General features: G+C 35.8%; 1 protein-coding gene across 3 annotated transcripts in view; it reads left to right on the forward strand.

The window, feature by feature from the left end:
* The window catches only part of Tbc1d15 (TBC1 domain family member 15), an 84,933-nt gene that overhangs the window by 14,575 nt on the left and 48,848 nt on the right, over positions 1–21,510 (forward strand). For all 3 annotated transcript variants that reach the window (XM_020177892.2, XM_020177887.2, XM_074083934.1), the window contains exons 2-5: positions 662–760; positions 1,146–1,220; positions 14,406–14,544; positions 20,418–20,628. In XM_020177892.2, coding sequence (XP_020033481.1) covers positions 662–760; positions 1,146–1,220; positions 14,406–14,544; positions 20,418–20,628 — 524 coding nt within the window. The remainder of the gene's footprint in view (positions 1–661; positions 761–1,145; positions 1,221–14,405; positions 14,545–20,417; positions 20,629–21,510) is intronic.

Consider the following 21,510-nt stretch of genomic DNA (forward strand, 5'->3'; position numbering starts at 1 on the left):
GCAATTAGTGTGACATCTTTATTTTTGGAGAAGATTGAGATTGTGATTATCACTAATCTAAAAAACAAACTTTCATGAGTAACAAAGCAAATAGTCTTCCAGTTTATTTGAAGTTTCATTAACACTGGTATTTTTTAAATACAGGTTGAACATTCCTAATCTGAAAATCCGGAATTTGAAACTTAATACCTTAATACCTGTAGTATCATGCCATCATGATACTACAAGTGGAAAGTTCCGCACTTGACCACCTCATCTGACCAGTCATAGCAAAATGCAGGCACACTAAATATATTGTATAAAGTTTCCCTTAGATCATTTCTAGGCCTTTTAGCTAAGATCAAGTATAAAATTCTTCAGGCTATGTACATATAAGGTGTATGTGAAACATAAATTAATTTGGTGTTTGGTCCCCATCCTTGAGGATTCTCATTAGGAGTATACAGATAGTTCCAAAATCTGAAATACTTTTGATCACAGGCATTTTGGAGAAGGGATACATATATGCATACATATATACACATATTATATATGTGTATGTATGTATATATGCATATGTGTATATATCAGATACTTGGACAGGTGCTATAAGAAAACATCTCAATATTTTTTATAAATATTGAAATAAAAAGTGTGATTAATCTTATTTTTGCTTTTCCAGATTATATATGAACAGGAAGGGGTATATATTCACTCATCTTTTGGAAAGACCAATGATCAAGACAGCTTAATTTCAGGAATATTACGTGTTTTAGAAAAGGTAAGTTTCTAGTAGATGAGTTTATTTAATAATACTTTATGGTAGTGGTTCTTCTTTGGGCCATTATCAGAAAGTTTGAAGTTCATATGTAAGATACAGTTACATAATTGAGCAGTGTTTATAAATTTAAAATTGTAGAAATAAATACTTTTGAGAACCCAATAAGGCAATGTGGAATATTTTAAAATGTGGTGTATAAAAGTTGTAATAATATAATTTTTCATAATGTAAAGTAAGCAGAAATAATTTGAACAGTGATTCAGGTATGAAAATGTTAATATATAAGGTACTAAACTTATTTTGTATTAGGAAATAAAAGTGGATTAAGGATATAGCATATTGTAATAGTTATATTCTAAATATAACTTATAATTTCTTTCTCTAGGATGCTGAAGTAATACTGGACTGGAGACCATTAGATGATGCATTGGATTCTTCTAGTATTCTCTATGCTGGAAAGGTATTTTTAAGGAAAAAGAAGTATAACTAAGAGAATGCTGTTTTGCTGGTGTCACAGGCCTGGAATCTCAGTAATTGGAAGGTAGAGGCAAAAGAATCATGAGTTCAAGGCCTGTATGGGCTGTATAGCAAGACCCTGTCTCATAAAAACAAAAAAGTGGGGGAAAAAAAAGGACAGAGAATGCTGTTCTGTTCTTTTTTTTTGAGACAGCGTTTCGGTATATAGCCCAGGCTGACACCTCAATCAGTTGTCCTGCCTCCTGCCTCAAAATGTGATCTTGGAGTTCTGGGATTACAGGCGTGCAGCATCATACCCAGCTGCATTAGAATGCTATTTTTAAAGTAACAGCTTTATGGAAATATAATTAACACCCCATAAAATTCATCCTTTTTTAGTATACAGTTTAGTGATGTTTAGTGTAGTCACAGAATTATGCAACTATCACCAGTAACACTTATGTTTCTTTCTTTTGTTTTTTTGGTGGTACTGGAGCTTGAACTCAGGGCCTTGCAATTGCTAGGCAAGTGCTGAACCACTTGGTTATTTTTGGGATAAGGTTTCAGTTTATGCTGGGCTGACCCGAATCTTGTTCCTCTTATTTATGCTTTCTGTGTAGTTGGGACAATAGGCGTGTGCCACCACACCTCGCTTTTTATTGGGTGCGGTGGATCTCATAAACTTTTTCCCCTCTGGACTGTTCTGGAACCATGATCCTCCCAATCTCAGCCTTCCAAATAGCTAGGATTACAAGTAGCTTGTTTTTTTTTTTTAAATTGTTGCTCCCTGATTAACGCATTTATGGATGTACCATATTTTGTTTATTCAGTTAAATGATGGACATTTACGTTGTTTTCAGTTTTAGGCTAATATAAATAATGCTGTCATGAATTACTTGTATACAGGTTTTTGTGTGGACATGTTTTTATTTCTCGAATGTATATCCTGGAGTGGAATTGTTGGGTCATATAATTCTGTGTTTAACATTTGAGGAACTGCCAAGCTGTTTGCCAAAGCAGCTGCCCCATTTTATAGTCTCACCAGCAATACATGAGGTTCCAGTTTTTCTGCATCCTCATTAACACTAGTTTCAGTTTTTTTAATTTTAGTAAATCTAGAAGGTATGAAGTTACTAGTTTCTTAGTGCTGCTATAACAAAACACCACAAACTAGATGGCTTACAGCAATAGAAATTTATTTCCTCTCTGGAAGCTTGAAGTCAGAAATCAAGGTGTCAGTAGGGTTGGTTCTTTCTGAGAGCTGTAAAGGAGATCTTCATAGCCCTTGCCTTTCCTGATTTCTGGGATTCCTTGGATTGTAGATGAAATTCTCCTTCCCTGTGTTTTCCCATCATCTTCTTTCTGTCTCTGTGTTAAGATTTCTCCTTTTTATAAAGATCTTTGTAGAAATGCCTGTTATAAATCCTTTGCCCATTTGGTTATGTGTCTTTTTATTGTTGAGTTGTAAGAATGCTTGATACAAATCTCTAATCAGACGCACAATTTGCAAACGTTTTTTTCTCTTTTTTTTTTTTTTTCTTAATACCTATTATGTTAAAGAGAGTAAAGATAGCCAGAGTAGGGAAGACATCTACATGAAGTTGGGAGGGAAGCAGCCTCTCTTTTCTAGGCATGTCCTTTTTTAAACTCTGTAGGGATTTCTTTTTTTATTTTTTTTATTTTTTTTATTATTCATATGTGCATACAAGGCTTGGTTCATTTCTCCCCCCTGCCCCCAACCCCTCCCTTACCACCCACTCCACCTCCTCCCTTCCCCCCCACCCCCTCAATACCCAGCAGAAACTATTTTGCCCTTATTTCTAATTTTGTTGTAGAGAGAGTATAAGCAATAATAGGAAGGAACAGGGTTTTTGCTGGTTGAGATAAGGATAGCTATACAGGGCATTGACTCACATTGATTTCCTGTGCGTGGGTATTACCTTCTAGGTTAATTCTTTTTGATCTAACCTTTTCTCTAGTTTCTGTTCCCCTTTTCCTATTGGCCTCAGTTGCTTTTAAGGTATCTGCTTTAGTTTCTCTGCGTTAAGGGCAACAAATGCTAGCTAATTTTTTAGGTGTCTTACCTATCCTCACCCCTTCCTTGTGTGCTCTCGCTTTTATCATGTGCTCATAGTCCAATCCCCTTGTTGTGTTTGCCCTTGATCTAATGTCCACATATGAGGGAGAACATATGATTTTTGGTCTTTTGGGCCAGGCTAACCTCACTCAGAATGATGTTCTCCAATTCCATCCATTTACCAGCAAATGATAACATTTCGTTCTTCTTCATGGCTGCATAAAATTCCATTCTGTATAGATACCACATTTTCTTAATCCATTCGTCAGTGGTGGGGCATCTTGGCTGTTTCCATAACTTGGCTATTGTGAATAGTGCCGGAATAAACATGGGTGTGATCTGTCTTCACTTTCTTGATGGTGCCTTTTGAAACACAAATGATTTTAATTTTGTTAAAGTCCAGTTTATTTTTTCTTTTGTTGTCTGTGCTTTTGGTGTCATACTCAGAAATCCATTGCTGAACCCAAGATTTGCTATTGTTTCTTCTTAGAGTTTTATAATTTTAACTGTTATATTTCTGTTTATGATTCATTTTGAGGTAATTTTTGAAAATAGTGGAAGATGGGGACATCCATTTTATAATGGGAACATAATTTTTATTAATTGGTTTGTAATTCCAATTATGTTATATTCTTATTCTTGTGTTCTGTTCAGTATTCGCTCTTAAAAATTTTTAATAAAAGATTTTGTTATAAAATTGAGTCTAATCCAAATTAAGTCCTATAAATTTTAGAAGATTTATTCTGAAAAACTGAGGTACCTTCACTTTCCCATCAGACTTTCCATCTCCCGAGGCAATCAGTTGAACATGTAGCTCTTTGTTTAGTTACATCCTGATGTAATGCTCTCCTAATGTTACTATTCTCCCCCCTCTTCTTTCATATATAGTTTGTATTAACTTCTCACTGTGGGCTGTAGGGATTTAGCTATGTCTTCTCTGTAAATCACCTTGCTTAGTCATCTACATTTCTTTTCAAATATACATAGATGGTCTTCTGATTTAATTTTTTAGAGACATTTCTCCAAGAGCATTTTCACAACTCATTCTGAACTGATTTCTCTCTTGGTTTGCTATGCAGCAGTTATCCTGGGAATTCTTTTTGCCTTTTTCCATATTTTAACCTTGCTATTTCCTTTATACCCGGCCTACTTCTATTTTGGTTCACTTGTTTATCTTGGTGTAGCTTCTTTGTTTCCTGAGAGAAAGGGTGCATGGGAGCAAAGACAGTTCCTTTTTTAAACTTACCTAACCTTATTCTGAATTGATAGCTTGGCTGACATAGAATTACAGTTTGAAATCAACTTTTGCAGCAGATTTTTTGAAGTTATTGCCCTAGGTTTATCTGTTTTTCTTTATCGATGTTAAGTATAACACATTCTAATTTCTGATCCTCTTTATGTTTCTCCCTCTCAATGAGCTTTTACAATTGGCTGTGTTTCTAGTGTTCTGGATGTTTAGTAATACGCTTTGTGGTCTTTTTAATCCATTTTACTGGGTTCATGATGGGCTTTTTTAACTATGGAAATGTTTCTTTTAGTTCGGGTAAACATTCTTAAATTATTTATTTCTTCTTCCCATTCTGTGTTTTCTTTCTGGAACTTTTTAGATCTTCTGGATTGGCCTTGTAATTTTAAAATACTTTCTTTCCTGTTTTCTAATTCTTTGTCATATTTTTTGTCTGTATTATTCTAGGAAAATTTCTCAACTTTATCTTCTAATCTTCTAGCGCCTTTTTCATTTTTGTTATATTTTTAATTTCTAAGATTTTTTTTACCTGTTTTGAGCATCCTCCTTGTCCCCTTCAGATCCATGATTTTGACCTGTGACTCACTTTAATGTTTGTATAACCAAATGCTACAAAAATATTATATGTTGATACTTGTACAGGCTGACAAACATGGATCTAGTTTCAGTTTTCTACAGGCAGATAGCCACTTTCCCCAGCAATATTTGTTGAAGAGGTTGTCTTTTCTCCATCGTATGTTTTTGGAGCCTTTGTAAAAAATGAGGTGGTACAAGTATCAGCTCAAAATGAATGAAAGATCTTAATAAAAGACCTGAAACCTTGAAGCTAGTACAGGAAAGAGCAGGGAATACACTGGAAACAATAAGCATAGTCAGTGACTTCCTCAGTAGAATTCAAGTGGCTCAGCAACTAAGAGAAAGAATTGACAAAGGGAGCTACATGAAATTAAACAGCTTCTGTACAACAAAAGAAATGGTCTCTAAATTGAAGAGGCCACCCACAGAATGGGAGAAAATCTTTGCCAACTATACATCAGACAAGGGACTGATAACCAGAATATACAAGGAGCTCAAAAATCAATGAACTAATGAAGAAACAGGCAAATGAACTGAATAGAGCTTTTTCAAAGGAAGATGTCCAAATGGCTAAAAATACACATGAAAAAATGCTCACCATCTTGGCCATAAAGGAAATGCAAATCAAAACCACGTTAAGATTCTCTAACTCAGGAACACAAGCAACAACAAATGTTGGTGAGGATTTCGGGGGGAAAAAGGGACCCTCATACACTGCTGGTGGGAATGTAAGCTAGTATAACTACTGTGGAAAACTGTATGGAGTCTCCTTAAAAAACCAAAAATAGATCTGCCATATGATCCAGCAATGCCACTCGTAGGGAAATACCCAAAAGAAATGTGAGTGAGCTTACAACAAAGGTACCTGCATGCGCATGTTTATTGCAGCACTATTCACAGTAGCTAAGCTATGGAAACAGCCAAGATGTCTCACTACTGATGAATGGATTAAGAAAATATGGTATTTATACACAATGGAATTTTATTCAGCCACAAAGAAGAATGAAATTTATTCATTTTCAGGTAAATGGATGGAACTGGAGAACATCATCTTAAGTGAAGTTAGCCAGGTTCAGAAAGCCAAAAGGTGCATGTTCTCTTTTATATGCAGAATATAGAACTAAAACAAATCCAGCAATGTTACGGAACACTGGTCACACTAAGGCAAGGAAACCAAAAACTTGAATGTGGTTAATGTGTTCTCTGTACAGGAATGAATATAAAAATCTTAAACTGGTTGGGGCTACCTTGGAAGGAGAATAGGGAGGAGTGAAAAGGATTAGAGGACATGAGCCAGTTGGGGTTGTAATACATATATGTATGGAAACAACACAAAAGAAACTCCCTGTGTAGCTAGCCTCATCTCAAAACTAGCAAAAGCATCATGTTTTTCTTTTATCTTTTTTCTTCTAAAAAATTGGAGAACAGGATGGCAAAACAGGTCCCATCAAGGGGGCAGGGTTTGCGCCAGTGGAAGTGGGGAGATGGTGGGGAAAGGGGATAGGAAGATGAATGCAGTACATATAATGTGTCCACGTGTATGTAAATGCAAAGATGATACCTGTTGAAACTGTTCCAGGAATTGCTGGAGAAGTTGAATTCAAGTATTATATATTTAATACATTGTAAGAACCTTTGTAAATGCCACAGTGTACCTCCATCCAGCACAACAATAAAAAAATATTATTATATTCTTTATGGATATACTGTCCCTTCTTGTTTGTGAGTTTAATGATAGCTTTTTACATGTTTTCATATCCCTATATAGTCTACTTCTTCTGAATGATCTCCCATGTGTCCCTCCTGTTTCATTTGGAGCTCTGTCTTTTGTATACACACTTGCCTTTGATGTTTGGAGATTTTTGTACAGAGGTGCTGAGATTTAACAGCAGGTGTTCAAAAGAGATTGTATTGTCAGTAAGTATGCATAGGCCTGCTAATAGTGGGACTCCCTGTAGGGTGCCTGGCTAGGCTATTAGGAATTCCTACTGTCAAAATCCAGTCTTTTCTCTTGGTGCTAGTTTGATTTGGTAGAGAAAAATACACATATTCCTGCCCAGAAAGAGTAAGCCTGAATGCCAGTGTTCTGGAAACTTAGTGGAGTCTTGCCAACTTCTTTATCAAGTGTGCTTGATTTCTCCTAAGCCAGAGATACCCTGTTATACCTTCTCCAATGAATGAAACTTTGGTCTTCTGGACTTCTGTTAGTTGTCCTGTTTTCAGCTTGGCCTTTATCCTCATTTCCCTAATTATCAACATGATCTGCCAATTCTGATCCTTTTTGTATGTAGGTGGCAGTAGGGAGGGGTTGGAGAGAGGTTTGAGCAGAATGGTTCTGCAGTTGCTTCTTAGCTTTCCTCAATATTGATGCACAGATGGTAGTGGGGTTACGTTACTTTTTTAAATTTTGAATTGGGTGAACAAAAAGGACTTTCTGAAAAATGACATTTGAAGAAAGATCTGGAAGAAATCCACTTTATAATTTCATTTGTTCAGATTTTCCCTCTGGTTTTCAGTCTGTTTCCATGCATTTCTTAGTTTTTCTTATGCTTTTATTTTATTTTATTCATTTATTCACATGTGCATACATTGTTTGGGTCATTTCTCCCTCCTGTCCTCCACCCCCACCCCCACTCCCCTCTCTTCCAGGCAGAACCTGTTCGGTGCTTTTCTCCAGTTCCGTTGAACAGTAGAAATAAGCAATAATAAGAAAGGCATAGCATTTTTGCTAGTTGAGATAAGGACAGCTATATATAGAGATTCCTAGCATTGCTTTCATGTACAAATGTGTCACAACCCAGGTTGATTCATCACTAACTGATCTTTACACTGGTTCCTGATCCCCTTCTCATGTTGTTGACCTCTGTTGCTTTAAGGTTTATGTATTAATTCCTCTGGAGTGGGAACATCAAATGCTATCATGTTTTCGGTTTCCTAACTAACGCCATACCTCCCGTATGTGTTCTCTCCTTGTCATGTAACCCAAGTCCTACAACATTGCTATATTTGCCCTAGATCTAAAGACCGCATATGAGGGAGAACATAGATTTTTGGTCTTCTCAATCTGGCTAACCTTGCTCAGAATGATGTTCTCCAGTTCCATCCATTTACTTGTGAATGATAAGATTTCATTCTTCTTCATGGCTAAGAAAAATTCCATTGGGTGCAAATACCACATTTTCTTGATCCATTTGTCAGTAGTGGGGCATGTTGGCTATTTCCATAACTTGGCTATTGTGAATAGCGTTGCAATAAACATGGTTGTGCAGGTGCCTTTGGAGTAACCCATGTCGCATTCCATTGGGTAGACACCCAGGAGTGGAATTGCTGGATCGTATGGCAGATCTAAGTTTAGATTTTTAAGCAGCCTCCAAATTTTTATCCAGAGTTGTTGTACCAGCTTGCATTCCCACCAGCATTGTATGATGGTTCCTTTTTCCACACATCCTCGCCAACACCTGTTGTTAGTGGTGTTTTTGATGATGGCTATTCTAACGGGTGAGGTGGAATCTTTGTGTGGTTTTGATTTGCATTTCCTTTATGGCTAGAGATGGTGAGCATTTTTTCATGTTTTTGGCCATTTGAATTTCTTCTTTTGAAAAAGAAACAGGTATAGCAAGGAGGCAGGATACAAAATCAACTTTCTTATGCTTTTTTTATTATTACTATTCATATGTGCATACAATGCTTGGGTCATTTCTCCCCCCTGCCTCCACGCGCTCCCTTACCTCCCACTTTGCCCCCTGCCTCTTCCCCCCACTCCCTCGATAACTGGCAGAAACTATTTTGCCCTTATCTCTAATTTTGTTGAAGAGAGAGTATAAGCAATAATAGGAAGGAACAAGGGTTTTTGCTAGTTGAGATAAGGATAGCTATACAGGGAGTTGACTCACATTAATTTCCTATGCATGTGTGTTACCTTCTAGGTTAATTCTTCTTGATCTAACCTTTTCTCTAGTTCCTGGTCCCTTTCTCCTATTGGCCTCAGTTGCTTTTAAGGTATCTGCTTTAGTTTCTCTGCATTGAGAGCAACAAATGCTAACTAATTTTTTAGGTGTCTTACCTATCCTCATATCTCTCTTGTATGTTCTAGCTTTTATCATGTGCTCAGAGTCCAATCCCATTGTTGTGTTTGCCCTTGATCTAATGTCCACATATGAGGGAGAACATACGATTTTTGGTCTTTAGGGCCAGGCTAACGTCACTCAGAATGATGTTCTCCAATTCCATCCATTTACCTGTGAATGATAACATTTCGTTCTTCTTCATGGCTGCATAAAATTCCATTGTGTATAGATACCACATTTTCTTGATCCATTTGTCAGTAGTGGGGCATGTTGGCTATTTCCATAACTTGGATATTTTGAATAGTGCTGCAATAAACATGGGTGTGCAGGTACCTCTGGAGTAACCTGTGTCACAGTCTTTTGGGTATATCCCCAAGAGTGGTATTGCTGTATCAAATAGTAGATCAATGTCTAGCTTTTTAAGTAGCCTCCAAATTGTTTTCCAGAGTGGTTGTACTAGTTTACATTCCCACCAACAGTGTAAGAGGGTTCCTTTTTCCCCGAATCCTCGACAACACCTGTTGTTAGTGGTGTTGCTAATGATGGCTATTCTAACAGGGGTGAAGTGGAATCTTAGTGTGGTTTTAATTTGCATTTCCTTTATTGCTAGAGATGGTGAGCATTTTTTCATGTGTTTTTTTGGCCATTTGAATTTCTTCTTTTGAGAAAGTTCTGTTTAGTTCACTTGCCCATTTCTTTATTGGTTCATTAGTTTTGGGAGAATTTAGTTTTTTAAGTTCCCTATATATTCTGGTTATCAGTCTTTTGTCTGATGTGTAGCTGGCAAATATTTTCTCCCACTCTGTGGGTGTTCTCTTCAGTTTAGAGACCATTTCTTTTTTGAGCAGAAGCTTTTTAGTTTTATGAAATCCCATTTATCTATGCTATCTCTTAGTTGCTGTGTTGCTGGGGTTCCATTGAGAAAGTTCTTATCTATACCTACTAATTTCAGAGTATTTCCTACTCTTTCTTGTATCAGCTTTAGAGTTTGGGATCTGATATTAAGATCCTTGATCCATTTTGAGTTAATATTGGTATAGGGTGATATACATGGATCTAGTTTCAGTTTTTTGCAGACTGCTAACCAGTTTTACCAACAGTTTTTGTTGAAGAGGCTGCTTTTTCTCCATCAATATTTTTTGCTACTTTGTCAAAGATAAGTTGCTCATAGTTGTGTGGCTTCATATCTGAGTCCTCTATTCTGTTCCACTGGTCTTCATGAAATCTGTTTTTGTGCCAGTACCATGCTGTTTTTATTGTTATCGCTTTATAGTATAGTTTGAAGTCAGGTATCGTGATATCTCCAGCATTGTTCTTTTGACTGAGTATTGCCTTGGCTATTCGTGTCCTCTTGTGTTTCCATATAAATTTAACGGTAGATTTTTCAATCTCTTTAATGAATGTCATTGGAATTTTGATGGGAATTGCATTAAACATGTAGATTACTTTTGGGAGTATCGACATTTTTACTATGTTGCTTCTACCAATCCATGAGCATGGGAGATCTCTCCACTTTCTATAGTCTTCCTCAATCTCTTTCTTCAGAAGTGTATAGGTTTCCTTGTAGAGGTCGTTCACATCCTTTGTTAGGTTTACACCTAGGTATTTGATTTTTTTGAGGCTATTGTAAATGGAATTGTTTTCATATATTCTTTCTCAGTTTGTTCATTATTAGTGTATAGAAATGCTAATGATTTTTCTATGTTGATTTTATATCCTGCTACCTTGCTATGGCTATTGATGGTGTCTAGAAGCTTCTGAGTGGAGTTTTTTGGGTCTTTAAGGTATAGGATCATGTCATCTGCAAATAGGGATATTTTGACAGTTTATTTACCTATTTGTATTCCTTTTATTCCTTCTTCTTGCCTAATTGCTCTGGCTAGGAATTCCAGTACTATGTTGAATAGGAGTGGAGATAGTGGGCAACCTTGTCTAGTCCCTGATTTTAGAGGGAGTGGTTTCAGTTTTTCTCCGTTAAGTATAATGCTGGCTGTAGGTTTGTCATATATAGCTTTTATAATGCTGAGGTACTTTCCTTCTGTTCCTAGTTTCTTAGAGCTTTTAACATGAAATGGTGTTGGATCTTATCAAAGGCTTTTTCTGCATCTATTGAGATGATCAAGTGGTTTTTGTCTTTGCTTCTGTTAATGTGGTTTATTACGTTTATTGATTTTCGTATGTTGAACCACCCTTGCATCCCTGGGATGAAGCCTACTTGGTTGTGGTGAATAATCTTTTTGATGTGTTGTTGAATTTGGTTTGCCATTATTTTGTTGAAGAGTTTTGCATCAATGTTCATTAAGGAGATTGGCCTATAGTTCTCCTTTTTGGAGGTGTCTTTGCCTGGTTTTGGGATAAGTGTAATACTGGTTTCATAAAATGTGTTTGGCAGTTTTCCTTCCCTTTCTATTTTGTGGAACAGTTTAAGGAGGGTTGGTATCAGTTCTCACCTGGCCCTGCAGGCTTTCTTTACTCAAGAGTTCTCCTGTGAGGGAGCTGCTGCTACACGCTTTCCCCATTCCAAGCACACTGAGGGAGGTGACACTGTACCAGCTTTCTCAGGCCAGCGTGTGTTTATTTACAGCTCATGTGGGAAGTGGGTCTTACCCCCTCTCCTGTGGAGTTTTCCTCCCTCCGCCGCTTTTACAAGCTTTCCCGCTCCTGGCCGCTCCCGCCTTCTCCAGCCCGGCTTGTTTATTTACAGTTCCGGGAGGGATTCCCCTACCCCGCTCTTCAGTGTTCAGTGCGCCCCACCCTCTTTGCTACATGTCTTTATTGTTCCTATTGCTTGTTACTCAGTTTCTCTTTTTTCCTTGGGTGGGGGTCGGTCTGGTCTGTCCAGGGGCTATGCTGATCTGGCCCAGGGTTGTCTGTGGGAGTACCGCGTACGTGTAGCTCACCTTGCGGTCTGCGTCTTCCCAAGCTGTCTGGACGCCAGTGTCCCTCCTGGTTTCTCCATTTAACGTGAAGTGGAGATGCTCTGCGTAGGCTGGAGGTGTGGAGGGGTCAAAGATTTACCTCTTCTTGGTGGTAAGATGTATATCCAGTGTCTCTTCTTTTTGTCTGTAAGATGTATATCCAGTGTCTCTCCAAGATTTTACTTTAGGAGGCATGCTTTCTGCTTCCTCCCTCTAGTCACCATCTTGTAATCCTCTCTTATGCTTTTATGATATCACTCTTATCTACTATTTTCCCTTTACCCCTTTAAAAAAATTGTGTTAGAGACATGAATTGTTTTCTTAGAAAAATTCAGATAGAAAGTTGAAGTCTTGCTCTACTTTGTTTAATAATGGACCTGTGTTCTGAGAATGTGGTTTTAGGGGTTTTCATCATTCTGTGAATGTTGGAGCATACTTACACAAACCTAAGTGGTACAGGTCAATCACTTGGCTTCTTGATATAATCAAGAGAGATGATAAACACAGTATATATGGAGCTGTTATTGGTGTAATATGGCATATTGTTTCACAGTAACCTTTTTTTTATATATAAATAGGACTGTAGTTTAAAATAATGGCAAATACAGTAAATATGCAAACCAGTTACATAGCCATTTATTATCAATATCAAGTATTCTGTACTGAACATAATTGCTTGTGTTGTGCTTTTATGTGACTGACAGCATAGTGTGTTTATTTACACTAGCATTTCCACAAACATATGAGTAATGCATTGTATTACAGTGTAAGAAGAATTCTAAAGCACTAGGTGAAAGAAATTTTTCAGCTCCATTCTAAGTTTTTGGGACCATTGTAATATACATGGTTTGTTGTTGACTGAAAAGTCCTTATGTGGCACGTGACTGTAAAGTTGAACACATGTCAGGCTTTATACTATTGCCTGTTTCATGGACTACTACTTCATCCATTCTTCTATTACTTATTTACTCATTCTTCTGTTAATAGATATTAGCATATTTTAAGTTTTTCATTATTATGAATAGTACTGCAGTGAAAATTCTTGTTTGCATTTTCTTTTTTAAAAAATTCCATTTCTTTAGGGTAGATAATGAAAACAGAGTTGTCATTAAATACATGTATATTGTGACATTGCCCTTCTAAAGTTAGTACCAATAAATGCTATCATCAATGATGTAAGATACTCCATTTTTTTCACATTGTCTTCCATAGTTGATATTATCTCTTTTAATTGAATGTAGCCAAAAATAGAAATCTTACTTGAACTTGCTTTTCTTTGATTGTTATTGAAGTTGGACATCTTTCTTTATGTTTGTCACTTTATATTTCTTTTCTGACTCACTTATTCAAATTGTATGCTTTTTTCTGTTTTTATGCTTGTCTGTTTCTTAATAGATTGGTAGTTATTTTGTAGTTTGGATTTTTTTTTGTCTGTCATATATTTTAGAATAATTTCTCCCATTCTTGCCTGTCTTTAACTTATGATAAGGTCTTTTGTATATAGAAGTGAAAATTTGATTTGTTAAATTATGTTGCATTTTCTTTTGAAAGTGAACATTCGTAAGCTATACGTTTTGATATATTGTTTTTAGCTAATTTTCAATGCCAGTAAGAAAATATAAGACCAATGTTACCTTAAATAGCCATATTTAGCTATTTTCCATAAGTAACCTCCAAAGCCTGGAGGTTGGGTGCTTTTTGCAGTGATTCTCTTGCTTGCTTTTTTCATGAGATGGCTGCCATGTTTTTAGAGTTGATGATGGCATTCAAACAGGAAAATGAGGAAGAGAAAAGGGATAAAGCTTTTATTAAGAAAGCCAACACATTTCCAGAAGTTCTGAGTTGGCTTTAGCATTTGTTTTTTTTTTTTGGCATCCTTGACTATAAAGAAGTCTAAACAAGCTTTTCTTGCTTTTTTGTAAAAATGAGCAAGAGAGAAAAGGACAGGACAAGCAGTAGTACTCAGTTAAGTGGGGTGCTGGTGACTCACATCTGTAATCATAGCTAGTTGGAAGGCTGAGATCAGGAGGTGTGTGGTTTGAGGCCAGCCCAGGCAAATTTTGTGAGACTCTCATCTGCCAAATACCAGAGCAAAATGGACTAGAGGTGTGGCTCAAGCAGTCGACCACTGGCCTTATAAGTGCGAAGCCAAGTTCAAACCCCTGTCCTACCAAAAAAAAAAAAAAAAAAAAAACAAAGTGTTCCGTTATCTGCCATTTTCCAACTTAATATAAAAGCTGAGATGTTATAGATTGAAATTTAATTCTCGTTTTAGATTTTAAATACCTCTATGTTATTATTTTAGGACTCCAGTTCAGTTGTAGAATGGAGCCAGGCTCCAAAAGAAAGAGCTCATCGAGGATCGGAACATCTGAACAGTTATGAAGCTGAGTGGGACATGGTTAATACAGTTTCATTTAAAAAGAAGCCACCTACCAATGGAGGTATGGATTAACTCTTTTGACATCTTAAGCTAATTTGCTACAATATAATATACTAATAAACAAAAGTGAAGAGAATTCCTTAATGCTTCTTGATCAGAAGGATGATTTGATACTTTAATATATATAACTCCTGTTTAATTATACTCTTTTCATCTCTTTTTTTTCCATTGGTTATTCAAAAGAGGATTTTAAAAATAATTGTTCTTTTAGTTATGAATGGCAAAAAAGAAACACTTGAGATTATTTAAAAAATTACTTTTTGTAACCATTTTTCTTAATCTAGTAGTTTTTAAAAATCATGTTATTTCATCCTAAAGCACCAGGGGGAGATGGAGTATACTAGTAAAGCATGCCATTTTAATTTCAGTGTTTGCTAGGATTTTCACAGCTCATTTCAGTTACTATTTTCCTTTCTGCGTTTAAATATTATATATTTGCTATATGGTGATTATGTGCATGTAGTTAACAAAGAAGAACCAAGTTATTATTGTATATACTAGTTCATGTTAGAGAAATAGATCATATATTGTAGAATCTGTACCAAATATGATGTAGCTAGCCCATCTATGATGTAGCCAGCCTATTTGTGATCTCTTTTTTAAAATACCGAATACTTGTATATAGTTAAAAGGTCAAGTTTTTATTTTTTGAAGGGGGTACTGGGTCAGGGCTTTGTGCTTACAAAGTAGGCATTATACTGTCTGAAACACAAATCCAGTCCAAGTGTTTGTTTTTTTTTTTAATATTGATTTCTTTGTGGTTTATAATTGAATGGATATTTTATTTTATTTTATTTTGGCATGAGTTTAGTAAATATCCATGTTTATTCATTCAAAAGGATGGTCAGACCTGTGGGAGCATGTATTGCTACATTTATATAGTCAAATTGACTTTATTATATTTTTTGGTGGGACTGGGGTTTGAACACAGGGCTTTGTGTTTGCAAAGCAGAGTAAAATTGATCTTAATCAGTTCTCATATGTATTGTAGTTGCACTTTTCATGATGTCTAGGAAACAGACAATGAAGAAGTAAATAGTATTTCATATGCTTTTGGTAATAATCCATCATGCATGAGTGTGTTCTTCTTGGGGTGGGAGAGCACCTGGACATTCCATTTCTACTGAAGGGGAAGGTTCTTACCAGAAACCAGAAGGCAAAGTGCCAAGGAAAGGTGAAACCACAGGCTTTTAGTCTGTGGGATGTGAGATACTTGACTTCTCTTGAATATATCATCACAGTTGGTGTATGTGAAATAATAGTTTTGTTTATTGTTTCTCATTATTGTTAAATTATTGAAAATGAAAGATCACAGCCACTAGAATGAACAAAAGGGAGGAGTTTTCAGAATTTCATTAAAAAAGAACGAAGCATTAATGAGAAAAGCATAATCTGGCAATAAAGATCTCTAAGATTAGTAGGTCCTCAGCCTTGGCTAAACATTGAAATTACCTAGAGAGGATAGGCTTGAAAAAACAAAGCTGAAACCAAAAATGAAACTCTCGAGATGGAGCCTGGACAACCATGTTTTTCAAAAGGTTTTCAGGTGATTTTAAGTATGATCAGAATTGAGAACTACCGTGAAGCTTAGCCAGAAACTAGAAATGTAAATGCTGCTTGACCATGCAGAGGTGACTTACTAAGTGAACAGAATTTAAAATTGTTAAAACATTAGGGAAATAATTTTTATTAGCATATATTATTAATTGTACCAAAAAATGGGTTTCATTGTGATTTTTTTTGTACATGCATGTAATATACTTTGATCATATCCCTGCTACCAGTACTCTCTCTTATGTTTCCTTGCCCTGATTCCCCTTCCTTATCTCTATTCGTCCTAAGAAAATAATTTCTTAAAAACATTTTAATGAAAATTTTAAATAGGTTTCATTAGTTTTTTTCAGAGAAAAGTTTATTCTTAGCTGGTAGCCTTCTCAGTTTTTTTTTTGCATTAAAAAAGAATAAAGTGTTTTTTTGGGGGCAATATAGGCATAGGAGAAACCAAGCGACACTTGGAGGAGTGGAGAACTCAGATTTTAATTTTATGCTAGTGGGCCCAGATGTGTACCTGTGTCTGAGCCCTGAACAAAGGATTCACAGGGAATTTAAAAGGCAGTGCAGGGCATCAGGTTACAAGGAATGTGCTCTCCCATAAATTAGGGGCTAGTAGTGGATTAGAGACCTAAGGTTTAGAAAAGAACAGCAAGGGGAGTCCTGGTTTGGAACGTTTATTTACAAGTGGAGACAAAGGAATGCAGGAATGAGTGTTTATCTCTCCATGGTGCTCTTCACCTGGATCCTGAACTTTTGCATGGCTCTAATGGGCAATTCCTCACAGCTCTGTCTGAGGTTACAGGTTTTAATTGATAGTTTATCATGTTTTACAACCCTGTTTCAAGGCTATCTTCCTCTTCATTTTGATCATTTAGGACTGACTTGCATCTGCTTCACAAAGCTGCAGACAGGTTCTGTGTTTAGTCCCTAAACCAATGGCACAGTATAACCAACTTTAGGATCTCTGAGTTTGGTTCCCTTCAGTTCACAGTGTTTTCTCAAGTCTCAAAACTAAAGCATTTGGAGAGGTAGGGGATTTGACTGAAGCACTGTCAAACCTATGATGCCAACCAGCCTAGTTCTCATAAGGTACAGTAGTTTCAAAGCTTAAAGAAAAGTCAGAAAATCTTGAAATATATGAGCAACCACAAAATAAGTTAAGTGAAAGAAAAGGTTTTCTGTTTACTATGATTTGTCAACTATAACTAGAAAACTAGTAAATCTTTTTTGAGTGCCAAGGCCATTAGTCCAACTTGCTATAAAGATGAGATTTGGAATAAAAACGCACAAATCATTTGTCATAATAGGTACAGGGTAAAAAGAGAAAATTCAATCAATGTGTTGAATCGATGTAAGTCCGTCATCAGAACTATTTCCAAAAGATGATTGGTGAGGGGAGAACAGAAATCCAATCAGTCAGACAGAAAGGTATTCAGCCTTCCCATTTTTTGCATTGTACTTTTCCTTTTTTTTGTGAGGTGCAAGGGAAACATGGGATAAACTTTTTAAAAAAATGGGCTACCAAAGACTTATTTTACTTTATATTTCTTAAGTACATTTAACTTTGTATTTTATAACTTTCTATTGCTAAATCCTTTGTTTTTATGTACCAGATTAAATGTTTTGAAAATGAGCAACAGATTGTCATCATGTTCTGGCTGGAAACCCAACCAAATAAAATGCCATGTTCTTGATGTTAATTCTACTCAAGACATATGGAAACTTACTGAACTATTTTATTCTACTCTTCTGCTGTTCATTTATCCCATCTCAGTGTGTTGGAGATACTTTTTACATGTATTTGCTGACATAGTAAGATCATTAGAATCAATTAATTTTACTTAACTTTCCAGTAAAGAGAAAGAAGGATAATTTGAATTAAATTTTGTTAGTTTTCCTTTGTAACCATTTCTATTTTCAGTTAATAACTTGCAGATTACTTTTGTGTTGACTTAATACTAAGTTATTAATTCACTTTTAAACACATCTTTGGAATACCTATCTATGCTAGCTACTTCTCCACTGGGGATATTCCTGTGAACCAAAAAGTTCTGTTCTCATAAAGTTTCTTGTAGAAGGACTTGTAGAATTGATTTGTATTTCTTTCATCTTTGTTGGAGTTTTAAGGGAGGAAGTGTGTGAGTTATTTTACATGTAAAATGTCTCTTCCATCATCAAGGGGAAAAAGAACCTATGTAAAATCTTCACTTTTTTTTTTTTTTTTTCAATTAACTGGGGTTTGAACTCAGGACTTCATATTTGTAAAGCAGGCGCTCTGTCACTTGAGCCATACCTCCAGTCAAAATCTTAAAGACACAAACTTCTGATAGTTCATATAGTCTGAAGGTATTACTTAATATCCTTCATATGATTTTCTTGCAAAACTTAGGTTAGATAGTCTTAGTGCAAATGAAGAATTAAAATTTAGCTTTTCATTGCTGTTCTTCTGTGAAAATATTTTTTGTCTTTGCAAACAAGCTAGTAGTATATATCATTTGTAGATAGTTCAAGTGCATTCACTCTTAAATCATTCATGGATAAGTTAGAATTCTTGAAATGTTATCATTTGATATGAGAATGTAGTGGTGCTATGAGGACTGTACCATTGAAACATTAAAGTAAACAAGTGGATACATGGCACTAAATGTAGAATCAACCTTAGATGTGAGTTTACCATTCAAACTGCTTTGTGAGTCAGGTTAGTGTATATAGCTAAATTTCTTTAATCTTTCTGGACATCTTGAAAAGTGATACTTGTTAAAGTGTCAATGAAAGTAGTAATAGTGCCTTGCAGATTAGCGGTTTACATAAGCTATAGATTTTTCTGTGTCAGTTTAGGCAATTTAGTTGGAAATGATGGAGCTGTAGTTTTGCTGACTATGTAGGAAGGTGATACACATGTAAGCCAACACTGATAGATCTGTTGATCAAGTCTTGTAAGCCACTGTCTCCTATGTAATTTATCTTTGTGGAACTGATAATGTAGGATGGAATTCATAAAGACCCTGTGTAACTATATAGTATAGCACTCCTTTTTTCTTTTTTGTTTTTGAGTACTGGCGTTTGAACTCAGGGCCTCATACTTTTTAGGAAGGCACTTTACCTTTTGAGTCATTGGCCCAGTCATTTTTGCTTTAGTTTTTTTGATAGGGGCTCATGTTTTTTGCCTGGGGCTGATTTCCTCCTCCCTACGCCTCTGGCATGATTAGGATTACCAGGTGTACACCATCATACCCAACTTGTTGGTTGAGATGGCATCTTTCTAACTTTCTGCTTGGGATGGCCTTGAACTGTAGCCCTCCTGATTCCCACAAGGATAACAGGTGTCCATAGCTGGCCCCAAGATAGTATGACACTTCTTATGAAATAACAAAAAGTTTTTTAAAAATTTCAGAGACATCCCATGCTTATGTTTGAATTAAATTGTTAAAGTGGCATTTTAGATTAGAAGTGAATTATAAGTATTAAAATCATTAGTAAGAAGAAAGATACATTTGTTTTATAAGTTTTAATTCAATTAGTTAATCTTTAAGTCCTTGTTACCAGTTATAATAAAATTCAGTAATCTAGGGTTTTAGCATCTATAAACATGCTATAAACTTAGAAAATGTTGCATTTTATGTAAGAACTGAGTTCTTAAATTAGTAGAAAGTTAATTTAGCAAGCCACTCATTTGCAAAATGCCTGTCTGTATAGTCACTCCAGTGTTGTTTTTTTTAAATTAGTATGCTTGTCTTCATTATCAGTGTAATCTCCTAAAAATAATTACAAAAGAAAGTAAAGAAGTAAAGGCTTTAAAAAATGAAGTGATTCTCCCAAGAGAATCATGCTATTATTTGCAATGAGTAGGAAACAATAACATTTATTGAGTATTTTCTGCTACCTGGTCTGTACTAGTTAGCTGACAAGTATTGTCTCTAATTCTTAGACTTAATACTGGAAGGTAAGTATAATTATCTCCATTTTACAGATGAGGAAACAGAGGCTCAGAGAGACTCCATTATTTTCCCCTAATCATTCAGTTAATAAGGTGGTAGTATTGCAGTTTTATTCCAGACAGTCTGCTTCCAAAGCCATAATCAGTTTTAGGTAAAGCTTATTACATAGGGGTAGTATTTTTTGAATTTATATGTGGTAGGGTAATTGGTTTCAAAGTCATTCTTTTTAGGAAAATGTGTTACCATTTCTAATATAGGTGGAAGCCATAGTTCTATGATTCCCTGGGTTCAACAAGTTTCTGTTAGGCAGTCATGAAGAGCATTGTCAGTACCTTTTAAAAAGGTGAACAAAAATATTTTGCCCCACTTTCTTGTTTTTAAGATGCTCCAAGTCATAGAAATGGGAAAAGCAAATGGTCATTCCTGTTCAGTTTGACAGACCTGAAATCAATCAAGCAAAACAAAGAGGGTATGGGCTGGTCCTATTTGGTATTCTGTCTAAAGGATGACGTCGTTCTCCCTGCCCTGCACTTTCATCAAGGAGATAGCAAACTACTGATTGAATCTCTTGAAAAATATGTGCTATTGTGTGAGTAAGTATCAAATTATTTTCTATTTATTGAAGCTGGATTGTTGTATTAATCCAAAGGCAAACTATTTTTGCTTGTCATTGGTCATCAGTGACCTGTGTGCAAATGAGGGCATGAGCAGCTGTATCTTTGAAATATTGACTTCTTTGGATTGGTGATTGAATACAATTTTGCCATTTTAGTAATTTGAACCTGAGACTTTATCAACCTTATTAGTATTTTTAAAAAGAGTAGTCCAGTATTTTTATATATGATTACGTGAATGATGTTTCAGTAATTTATGAATTGTATATTTGCTAATTTATCTTTTATTTCTTTTCTGTTAAATATATAGTTTGTTTTTTTTTTTTAAAGTTGGAAGACAGGGTCTTCTCACTTTCCAAAAATCTTGTCTTATTTATCTGTGCACATTTGTACACACACTCCCTTTCTGGCTCTCTACAAATATTTCATAGGTATATTTACTTCTCAAGCACTGTACTAGTTGTTTGGTATTCAAACCCATTTCTGTTTTGTGAACAAAATAGAAATCTCCCTAGATCTTATGAAAGAAAGCAACAAGTAAATGGCAATTAAACTAAGATGGAGGAAGTACAATGATGTTGGGAGCTCCCAGAAAAGGAGAAGGGCTACCTAATTTAGATTGGGGGTAAAGGAGGAATCAAAGAAGATTTTCTAGAACAAGCATCTAAGTTGAGACCTGAAAAATAGGTGAACCATTAGCACAAAAGAGAGGGAGCTATTTGGTGAGAGGAATGTTTTAGTTGGAGAGAAGGGTACAAACGTGATGTAATCACAGAACAAAGCAGAGTGTGGGGAGGGAGAGTATCAAAGTTAAAGATGAGGTCAAAGAGCTGAGTAAAGCCAGAGTATCAGTGACCTTGT

Source organism: Castor canadensis, chromosome 8, assembly GCF_047511655.1.
Source record: "Castor canadensis chromosome 8, mCasCan1.hap1v2, whole genome shotgun sequence".
NCBI lineage: Eukaryota > Metazoa > Chordata > Mammalia > Rodentia > Castoridae > Castor > Castor canadensis.